This window comes from Oryza glaberrima, chromosome 2 (genome assembly GCF_000147395.1).
Source record: "Oryza glaberrima chromosome 2, OglaRS2, whole genome shotgun sequence".
Taxonomy (NCBI): Eukaryota; Viridiplantae; Streptophyta; class Magnoliopsida; order Poales; family Poaceae; genus Oryza; species Oryza glaberrima.
Genome location: NC_068327.1, coordinates 30,558,913 through 30,569,906, shown reverse-complemented (window position 1 = coordinate 30,569,906; position 10,994 = coordinate 30,558,913). Strand labels below are relative to the sequence as shown.

The window sequence follows — 10,994 nt, the reverse complement described above, 5'->3', positions numbered from 1 at the left end:
ATCATAGCTTCTCTGAAGTCTAGGCTAGAATATTTTCCATTAATTTAAGGAATACTCCTTAAGTCAATCTAATTCATGTAATATATTTTTGATTCATGTGAGAACATACTCAATCTACAAATGGAAAATCAAAATTAATAAATAGGCTATGAAAAATGCAGTCGATTTCATAATTAGCTTTGTGGGTTTTTTTTTCACATGTAGTCCTAAGTGGTGTTACATCCCCCATATAGATTAGCTTTTTTTTTTTATGGAGGGAGTACGTATGATCTTACATATTTGTAAGCAATTGTAAGTTTGTAACACAACAATCTATTTGTACTTTTACTATTATTATCCAAAGTTGGAAACCATATGCAAAAAGTGAAGCTAGATGTCCTCTGAAGCTTTAAATCCATTTCATCTTTCCCAAATTAAGATTGAGTTCATCTGGGCTGTACGACTGTGGCTACTGGTGGCTTGAAAAAGGAACAAATCATTCACATATGATTAATTAAGTATTAATTGCTATAGATTTTAAAAAATAAATTTATTTGATTTTTTAAAGAAACTTTTATATGTAATTTTTTTCACAAATTGCGTTGTTTATAGCTATGTAGGAAACATATGCTAAGGGAAGATGAGGGAGATGCCGTCCCCAACTACCCATACGAACTCAGCCATGTCGCTTCTCAGTTTTGTTTGCCGTTTCTTTTTCTTTTTCTTTTTTTTCCTTTTTAACTATATGTTCAACAATATATAGTGCAGTTCTCAGTGGAATATAATACATTAAGGGCCCCTTTGAATCGCAGGGTAGAAAAAACAGAGGAATAGGAAAAACACAGGATTATGACAGGAACTAAAGTGTAAAACAGAGGATTGCAGAACACAGAAAAAACACAGGAATGGTCGTTTGATTGGAGCGCAGGAAAAACACAGGAATCGGATGAGAGAGACAGACTCAAAGGAAATTTTTCAAGAAGTTGGAGCTCTTGCTAAATTTCCTCCAAAATCCACATGCAATGTGCCATTCCATAGGAATTTCATAGGATTTAGAAAGCTTCAATCATTTGAATCAAATGGCTAAATAGGAAAATTTCCTATAGAATTTGAATCCTATGAAATTCCTATATAAATCCTTTGATTCAAAGGGGCCCTAAAAAATACCACGAGTAGCTCTGAGCAGTACCTACCTAATCAAGTCATGAAGTACTTTGGAGGTGCAAGAGAAGACTTCGAGATCAGATCATTGCTTACGCTTAGACAACTGTCATTTGACAAAGTTACACTTACACCGGTTCCAAATACAATGTACTACATAGTACAAATAGGCAGGTCTGTCATGTGCAGCAGTGCAGGTCCGGCTGGACCGGCTCATTACCTGAAAAATTTCGAAATAATATACCAACACGCATGCATGCAGCATACTGAGAATAAGCTCTTTTTTTCTCCAGCATTATTAACGGTTTACATAAGTCTATATTGATTTCTAGATATTATCTATATTTTTATCCCTTTTGTTTTCACATCTGAGCTAAATGATCATATATGCTTATACTACAAACATAATTATTGGTTATAGAATTAAGGTTGACACATTTGTCCAATAAAATAGGAGAATGCTACGAAACAGTATCCATTCGGATAGGATGATACCTAGAGGTATCACATGATACCTGGGTATCAACCGATACCTACCCGTATCAGGTGACACAGGCGACACCTGGGTATCAGCCGATACCTACCTGGTATCAAGCGATACCTCAAAGGCATCATCCCGTCCGAACGGGGTATTAGCCAATACCTACTAGGTATCAAGCGATAACTTAGATGTACTATCCCGTTCGAACGGGATACCGTTCTGTAGCATTTTTCTTAAAATACAACCTTGGCTCATGCCATTCAACCACCATTTTCTATTATCTGTGGGGCTTTTCAGCAAACAAGGCTGCGGCTGCGCTGCTGCAGCCCGCTGCTTACTGTTCGCGTTGGTTGCCGCAGCCACAGTCTCGGCAGTCAATCAACCCTAGTAAATTTCATCGTCAAAATACTCTGCCTTTAATACATTTTTAGTATGCAAAGATAATAATTAATGGTATCATAAATAGAAAATAGAAAGCATGATATCTCTCAGTACCCTCAGTACCTAGGATCGAAACAACCTAGTTGTAAATATTTACATGCTAATTAAGATTAATAGTCGAATAGTAAACAACGCCATACATTTAGAAACGATAGTAAATTTGTAGATACTCAGGGCCTCTTTAGATTTTAACCAAAATAAACCTTACCAAGTTTTGGTAATGCCAAAGTTTTGGTAAGATGGTAATATTGCCAAATTTTTAGCATGATTTTTTATATATTGACCAAATTTAGCAACAAACTAAACGTAGATATTTTTTTGATAATTTTGCTAAAAAATGGTATGGTTAAAAATAGAATCAAAGTGAACATACCATCATATAAGTTGCAATAAATGAACACCACCCCTCTTGCTCATTCACAACCAAGGTCATATATATGAGTCTTCACAATCCCATGTCACATGATCATGTGATCTTATGTTCGCAGCCAAGGCCATATTAGTCTTTCTCCCCCCAAAATATTTTTAAAATTAAGAAACACATATCGATCTCCTTTATATAGAGACCAATCCAGAGTGTTCTGGTGGCAAGCATCATTCTAAGAAACAGGAAGCCCCCAGGGTAAAGGGAGGCGGCCGGCAAGCTTGTGCTCCTTCCCACCTGCATCTCCTACTACTCCTCTTCAAGGGAGGCGGCTAGTTTGTGCTCCTTCCCACCTGCCACCTTCTTCATCTCCTACCTCGTCCTACTCCTATCACATCATACCACACAGCAATGGGGAGGTCTCCTTGCTGCGACGAGAACGGCCTCAAGAAGGGCCCCTGGACCACGGAGGAAGACGAGAAGCTCATGGAGTACATCCAGAAGAACGGCCATGGCAGCTGGAGAGCGCTGCCTAAGCTTGCAGGTATGTGTACATGCACAACGGATGGCGTACGTAGCTTTGATCTTGTAGCTAGCATCGATCCAAATGCAGCTATAGCTCGATGGCCATGGCGTTGAGTTTTCCTTTTTTTTTACATGTTGCAGGGCTGAACAGGTGTGGCAAGAGCTGCAGGCTAAGATGGACGAACTACCTGAGGCCAGACATCAAGAGAGGAAAGTTCACCTCTGCCGAGAAGGATACCATCCTCCAGCTTCACGCCGTTCTTGGCAACAAGTACGTACTGCAGTGCACTGCACCTCCTCATCAAATCCATAGCATAAATATGCTTTTCTTGCATCCATCAACTGGTTCATATTTGCATCTAATCCTCAGGAATCGATCATGCTTGGCAATTGGCATGCAGTCAGTGATACGCTAGCTGATACTGACTGCTGCTAGCTAGCTAGCTAGCTCGATCCTGCTAGCTGTTTGATATTCTAATTTCTAAGTAAGCTGTTGCTGTCATGATCAAACCTGCAGGTGGTCAGCCATTGCCAAGCACCTCCCAGGTAGGACTGACAACGAGATCAAGAACTACTGGAACACACACCTGAAGAAGGATCTGATCCAGAAGGGCATCGACCCGACGACGCACCGGCCGAGGACCGACTTCTTCGCCGCGCTGCCGCAGCTGATCGCGCTCGCCAACCTCCGCCAGCTCGTGGGCCAGCTGCCGTGGGACGACCCCGCCGCCGCGGCCGCCGGGCTGCAGCAAGCCGAGGCGGCCCAGGCAGCGAAGTTCGGACAGTACCTGCACCTGCAGGCGCTGCTCCAGCCTCCGCCGCCGTCCGCCGCGACTAGCCCCAGATCAGGCTGCATCGGCGGCGCCGCCGCCGCCATGCCGGGCGGCGACATGGAGCAGATGGGCGCGGGACTGCTTAGCCCGCCGGCGATGTCGTCCGCGGCCTTGTCGCCGATGTCGACGTCGTCCTTGTCGCCGCTGCCTTCGCCAATGTCGTCCACGGCCTTGTCCCCGTTGCCTCCTTCGAGCTTCTTTGGCAATGGTGGCCAAGGCTCATTCCTCGCTGGACAATTGCCTAACATCCAAATGCATGGCAGCTCGTTGTTCGACCAGTCGGCCGCCATCATCAACGACGCCAACCACAACCAAGATTACGCCGCAAGCACTGGCGAGAGGGAGATCATCAATGGCGCCACGAAGACGACGACGACGACGCTGCTGCCGGAAGGCTCTCTTCCGCCGCTCGCCGACTACCCCACCATCTCCAACCTCGGTGATGTCTACAGCACCCCAAGCTGCGATGGCAACATCACTGAATTCCCTCTCTTGCCTGACGCCTTATTCGACGAGTTGATGAGAGACTATGTATCTCCTTCTTCCTCTTTTTAGCTGGCCTTTGCATGAGCTTAGCTCTGGTTTGAACTGTTTGTGTTAATCTTCAGTTTGATTTTTCCAGTTAAGAGTTTTTCTTCTTCTTTTTTTGCAACATACTTATAGTGTGATTTTCACTTTAGTGCATGGTTCCAGTTGGAATTTTTTTAGTGCTATATAGTTTTTGGCATATGCATTGGTAATTCATAGACATCAATGTAATGCAGGGTCCTAAGCATATACGGCATATGCTGAACTTGTACAGATTTTCCAAGCTTGAATTATTCCTGTTTTCTTGTTTTTGCAGATTTCCAATTGCTTTCTGGAAGATTGGAAAGTAACCCTGCTCACTAACATGTAAATATTAATGACATGGTATCGATATAATGCCATAAGAATGGTCGGCATGCCTGCAGTATGCAAGTATATAAAACGGATATTTGAATGGACGCTAATAATCATTTATAAATCATCTAGAAAAACTATTTCTAGATTCTCAACTGCGCCCATAGAGTTCATTTCTTTTTCAAAAGAGGGCCAGAACAGTGGAACTTAAAAAATTTTCACTGAACTATCATGTTCCAGAATACAGACTCTAAGAATTTAGATGTATCTGATATATTACAGGTAAGCAGGAATAGATAAGCTTTGTGATCTTTTTCAAAACAAAAGCGTGTGCGCTCTATGCAACTTGCAAATGATTTCTTGAGGAAATGCAATGGGTATGAGGTGATCCACAATAAAAGAAACCTTCTTCACGCTACTATTGGCAGTCCCAGATATGGAGAAGAAACTTGTCTTCTCAGGCAGTTATAGGAAGTTGACTAAAATTTGTTGAGCCAAAAGAGCGACAGAAGGCGAGAGTAGCAATGATAGGAAGGATCCAAACACCTCAAAACATGTGGTGCTGTCACTGTCAATATTTAACAATACTAATCATGCATATGAACCATCATCTCTGTGGACACACTGCTAGTGTTTTTCCTTAATCAGTTGTCACCATGTCCTTGTCGTAGATCAAGCATTGAAACTGTTCATAGATTAGTTCTCTTTTAAAATGCCATGCTTTCTTGTGAGCAGGTAAGGGTTGATGCCTTTTCCTCCAAGATATTGACGGCTAACATTAATCAACTCAATTTTGAGTCCAACAATAACAGCACAGCTTTATATGACACTGACAAGTGTCCACTTTCAGATTTGTTTATGTAAGATCACTGCTTGAGCGTCCTATACATAAAAGGTGTGAATAGAGTGTGCAGCCAAGAATATTTGGAACTAGGATGCAAGGTAGTACCACCTAATTTACGATGATATATAGGTTGGATATTGCAGTAAACTTATTTATGCTATTGCAATAATAAATAATAATGAACAGCGATAGATATTTGAAATTCATGTTCAAATAAAAAGAACATTTTGAAAGGTCTAGCTAAATAATTGATCAATCCGGCCTACAGTCTCGATGCCTGATGAAATATCACTTCTCTTGTGAGTTCAATCAAAAGATCATGTTTTAAATGCAAGTGGTTTTGTTAATAGTAACCTTTACTGATGTTATCATAAGGTCTTCTTTTTTAATGGAGTTATCACAAGGTCTTACCAAATTAAATAAAATAATTGCTAAATGTAACAGTAGTCTTGCAACAGTGTCTCATTTTAATCCTGTGTGATACAAGCAATTCTGGAAAAAAGAAGTTGAATAGAAGACAAGTAGTCTATCCATCCTAGTCAGGGCGCACAATGCTTCAATATATATTTGAAGCAGTCCAGCTGAGTAAGTCTTCATACAACCTTCATGCTTGATAAAATATCACCTCTCTTGTGAATTTAATCACAAGATATATCTTTACATGCAAATGGTTTTGTTCATAGTAATCTTTGCTGATTACCATCAAGTATTACTGTTTTAAACTGTAATGTCATTTGAATGTATTGTGATAGAAGCAATTTCTTAGTTTACCTGCATTTTGTTGGTTGGGAATCTGGGGGCACGCTATCAAATATATAACAGGAAAATGACTAAAAACTAATGCTAACCAGTAGAGTTTTGCATGGCTTTAGCAACTTTCAACAGCATTGGGCATTTCTGTTACTAGGATCCAGAGTCCCAGAGTGCTCTCTAGGAAGTAAGCACCAACAAAATTTTGCTTCTTTGTGTTACACTTGACGAAAAAAGATAGCATTTCATTTGTACCAGCCAGCAGGTAATGGAGCTTTCTAGTATGTTATTCATTTAAAAATCGACCAGCTCTTAACGTGCCCTACTTTGACCATGCAGTATCACTAAAACTAAATGAATTATATGCGATACGATGGACAGTGTGTAGATCATAGAATACAAAATGAAATTCATCCTGAAGATTTTAAACCACAACTAGTCCGTGCGAAACAAATCTAATTTGGGTAATTGAATGCACCACCCTATTCAAGGCATGAAAAACACTGGACAAACTGAACTAGTGGAAATCTTGTTCATGCTATAGATTCAAGTTGCAGTTAAGATTTTGCCATTAGCTTCTCTCAGTGGCATTGGGCCTGAACCACACCTATCAGTGAGAGAGTCAGCGGCTCAGTGCCAAAAGGCATAACAAAGACAAGGCATGGCGTTTGAAATAAAATTGCTGCAATTAACTGGGGCTGATATCCTCTTCATTTCATTTCTTATCTACCCAACCAAATTATCAGCAACATCACTTCGACCTTGATGACTTGAGACTTTCAACAAAAGAATTGCATGGATGCTATTTCCACTTGTTGGCATTTATCTTCAAACAATCACCAACTCAGTACTCTGCTCACTAAACAATTAGCTAAAAAAAGAGGAAGACAATAGTTGACTAAAAGATTACCTTGTGAGTGAAGCCTCTCTACATCTCAAGTTAAGATCTGTTTAAGAGATCAGAATAACAAGTTTTGGCTGAAGGGCCAAGCCACCTGGGCTTACTTATGAAACTGATGATGGATCTAGGATGGCTCCCTAGCTCTGTGCAGAGATACCTGCAGCATACTCTAAAGCTAGAGTAGAAGGGGAAAGCCCAACATGCTTTAGGACAGTCTAACAGAGCTAGTTTAAGCATAAATCAGTGTTGAACAATAACATAAATCTAGGTGACCGACACAACAAGCCACAAGAACGTGGGCTTGGAGACAGTTGTACAGTTTTGAAACGTTTGATAAAACAGTGAACTTGAGTTTGGAGCAAAGCAGGGCACCAAAATTCCAAGCGAACTATTATAGACATGGCGTAATTCTCTTGTTTTTGTTACTCCGTATTCCAGAGACACTTCTTTAGAACTCTGCATATCTGCCTCTTATAGTATGTACGTACCCACAACTTTGTGACAGGTGAATTTGAATAGGCAGTTTGAGTTTCAACAAGTGTATAGCATACACTCGTTAAGCACAGTTTCATATATCAGTAATATAAGTGCATATATGGACAACACATTTTGAATAAACTGAAATTTACACAAATGGAATTGGTAATAGAACTTTTGGTTTTGACAGCAAGGACTTGGAAATCAGTTAATGTGAATTACATATCAATCCATTATAAGGAATGAAACCACAGGGAGAAAGAAACCTTCCTTCAAGACATGCATGAAATGACTTCTACAGACTGTCTGCTTTTGTGGCTCTCTATTCCTCGTTGTTCTCCCTTAGAGATGGTGGTGGTCTAACCACGATGCTTTGCTTCCATTTCCTGTCAAGCTTCCTAGACAATCTCTTGTTGATTCCTTGTTCAATTTCCCGTTCTCTTTTGACAGTCAGCATACGAGCAATCTGATGCGAAGATGACAACCCAAGTCAATGCTAAATTTAGACAGTAGAAAGCTGCTATTGAAGCAAGATGAGCAGGGTGAGAAAAACAACAGGAAAAAAAAAATCTGATATCCTCCTCCTAAAAGGCAAGAAGCATTGATCGAGGCAGATATAAGTATGCATTACTCTGCTGCTAACTGTTTGTCCTGTGCTGTCCCTGAGCAGAGGTGGAGACCTGAACTCCAAAGCAAGTGATAATTCATAACAATTGACTTATCAGAAGCCCTCAAGAAGAACAAGGTATCACATAACTGACCGTAGAATTAGTTCTTGTGTACTATCTGCATTTTGACGTCCTCAGAACAAAGTTTTGTTCCATTTTAAAATTTGGTCCGCTGAAGGTTAATTTAACACTACTTTCCCAAGAACAGTATAAAAGCTCTTCAGATACACATTGCATTGCAATATCATTCTTCATGTAGTACTCTATGCACTAAAATCCAATAAACAATACTACAAACCCAAAGTAGATACTATGTAAGAATACGTAAATGGATGTCAGCATGACTTTCTAATCAAATTAAGTAAAAAAAAATTGCTTCTGAGACTGAAATTGTCCAAGCATTAACCCAAATCATCTGTAAATTCAGTATGGGCCAATATGCAACTGATAAAAATCAGGCAAAATTCCACCAACAAATTGGTAAGTTATTCCACTATTCTGAACCTGAAATCAACTCAATATATCTGAACATAATCAACTCAGTACTAGAGGTTGAACAAAAGGGCCTTGTAAACAGAACACACTGAGCAGAACATGCGACCACTCCACGCCCATTTGGAAGTAGAAGGTGGAATTTCCACTCGTAGGTTGAACGCATTTTGGCCAGGAGTAAATGCTAAACTTTCGCAAAGGAATTAGCAGTTGTGGTATATCTGTACCCCATGGAGTAAGAGACATACCCTCTTGCGCATGCGGCCGAACTCGCTGGATTTGAACTCCTGGCGGGCGGAGCGCTTGAGGCGGAGCATGAAGAGCTCCCCCTTCAGGTCCACCACTTCCTCCTCGATCTTCTCCGTCGGCATGGCCCGAATCTCCTCCAGCTCCTGCTCCCTCTTCGCCATCCTGGCCACGGCCGCGTCGCCCCTCCCCGCTGGCAGCCGCGGCGGCGCCGCCGCCGCCGCCAGTCCCGGGAACGGCGCCAGCGACGCCCCTCCGGTCCGGAGGCCGAGGAAGGCCGTGCGGGGAGTGGAGACGGCGAGCCCACGGGGAGTCGAGGCGAGGGGGGACGCCGCGGCGAGGGACATCGTCGCCATCTTTTGCGCTGCGCTCGCGTCTGCGCTCTCCGCCGGTCGGGGTTCGTGGATAAGGGGGTTTATCTGGTCATCTTGATTAGCCACTCGGGGCACGAATCTTCAAGCATTATCGGACGGCTTTCACTTGCTTAATATGCATGTCACATCTCTAAATATTGAAATCTACGCGGATTCGCGTGCAAATAACCCCTCCACGTGGCGCTGCACGATTCCAGCTTTCGTCTCCCTCTCGCAGCCGTCAGATCGCAGATCAACGGTGTGGAATAGCTGCGGTGGACCTCGTTGTAATATGTGAGGTTTTAGGGGTCTTTTTAAAAAAGTTATACCAAACCTGCAATGCCCTTCTCTCCGCCGGCGCCCCCGCCCCCGCTTCCTCCGCCTCATTCGTCGGAGGTCGACCTGTCCTCCTACGCCGATGTCGCCGCCTCTTCCTCCTCCCCGCGCTCCAGCTCCACCTCCGCCCCTCCGACGCCCTAGGCTGACCCTCCCACGCGCCAGCGCGCCGTTCTGTGCCGTCTCTCCCCTCAAGTTCGGCGGCGGTGGCATAGATCCACCTCGTCGCTGGATGGGGCGATGAGTTCGATTGCCGTGCTTGGGGATGGGGAGGAGGAAATCACGTGCATTGCTACGTCCGTCTTCGCTTCTGCCTTTTGATTCGCCGACCGCCTCTCTCCCCAAGCCGCGGCACCGAGGGGATCTCGGACAGAGGCCACTGGCCGTGCAGCAAAGGGCGTGGCTGAGGACCGTGCTACCGCCGCCGGATGCCGTCATGCAGGAGCGGGAGCTCCCTCCCCTGCTTCCCTACGGGTTCACAGTTTCACACCACAGCTGATTAATTCCACCTGTAATTAAGAAAAAAGAAGGAATTTCTTTTGTTGTTTTTGTTGATTTTTGCGTGTTACACGATGCTACTGAATAATGCTCAGATTGGCACCAAGGAATGAATGAGTTGCCAAAAATTAACTGTCACATTGTAACATGTTTTGTCTTTGTCTGAAATCTGAAGAGTTGGCCTTTCTTAACTTACAGTACGAGGGTGGTGCAGCTGAGGGTAGCAGAAGACCAAGCATCTGGAACACCTTCACACATCAGCACCAAGGCATGTTAACTACATCTCTGTTCACCTTTGCCTGCTTAAGCTGTGCTCTGTACAGAATTATGTTAATCAAGTTCAATTAAGTGTATTTGTATATCTACAAGTATAAAATTTGTCCTATTTAGCAACCAGAAACACTTCAACGATGTAAGGCAGAAATTAACAAGCTGAATACACAATGACAGAAAGGTATGCAGAATCAAGAAGCATATGGATTGTGCATCAAGTCTGATTGTTGCACTCCTTTTTTGAGAGAGAGAGATTTGATCTTTCACTGTGAGCGTAAATGCGTAATGGTATATTAAGTCCTACTACCATTTTACTCTCTTTTTTTTTCATGTTGCTTTCTCTGTGAACACAGCAATATATCAAGTTATAACTGCTTTACTCAATTTGTTTTCTACGAGAAGTTCGTTCATTCACTGTGAGCATTAAGGCGTAAAAGATTGTGCATCTACATGACGAGCCGTATCAGTGGTGCATACAAATACAACGGCT

At 42.7% G+C, this 10,994-nt stretch overlaps 2 protein-coding genes across 2 annotated transcripts; one reads left to right on the top strand and one right to left on the bottom strand.

Moving 5' to 3' along the window:
- The first annotated feature begins 2,700 nt into the window (after window positions 1-2,700).
- On the top strand, window positions 2,701-4,611 carry LOC127763107 (transcription factor MYB41-like). The gene is made up of 3 exons (XM_052287719.1): window positions 2,701-2,970; window positions 3,093-3,222; window positions 3,469-4,611. The coding sequence occupies exons 1-3, from the start codon at window positions 2,838-2,840 to the stop codon at window positions 4,337-4,339; spliced, it is 1,134 nt and encodes a 377-aa protein (XP_052143679.1). The 5' UTR covers window positions 2,701-2,837; the 3' UTR covers window positions 4,340-4,611.
- A 3,157-nt stretch (window positions 4,612-7,768) lies between these two features.
- Window positions 7,769-9,447, bottom strand: LOC127763109 (50S ribosomal protein L29, chloroplastic). Its single transcript, XM_052287722.1, has 2 exons — window positions 9,047-9,447; window positions 7,769-8,104 (listed from the first exon to the last, which is right to left on the bottom strand). The coding sequence occupies exons 1-2, from the start codon at window positions 9,398-9,400 to the stop codon at window positions 7,961-7,963; spliced, it is 498 nt and encodes a 165-aa protein (XP_052143682.1). The 5' UTR covers window positions 9,401-9,447; the 3' UTR covers window positions 7,769-7,960.
- Between the last annotated feature and the right edge of the window lie 1,547 nt (window positions 9,448-10,994).

What these genes read in the sequence shown, in the direction of transcription:
- LOC127763107 (XM_052287719.1), top strand. Translation starts at nt 2,838, where the DNA reads ATGGGGAGGTCTCCTTGCTGCGACGAGAACGGCCTCAAGAAGGGCCCC. An exon ending in AGCGCTGCCTAAGCTTGCAG is followed by an intron (nt 2,971 to 3,092) that starts GTATGTGTACAT and finishes TACATGTTGCAG; the next exon opens with GGCTGAACAGGTGTGGCAAG. An exon ending in CACGCCGTTCTTGGCAACAA is followed by an intron (nt 3,223 to 3,468) that starts GTACGTACTGCA and finishes TCAAACCTGCAG; the next exon opens with GTGGTCAGCCATTGCCAAGC.
- LOC127763109 (XM_052287722.1), bottom strand. Translation starts at nt 9,400, where the DNA reads ATGGCGACGATGTCCCTCGCCGCGGCGTCCCCCCTCGCCTCGACTCCC. An exon ending in TCGGCCGCATGCGCAAGAGG is followed by an intron (nt 8,105 to 9,046) that starts GTATGTCTCTTA and finishes TCTTCGCATCAG; the next exon opens with ATTGCTCGTATGCTGACTGT.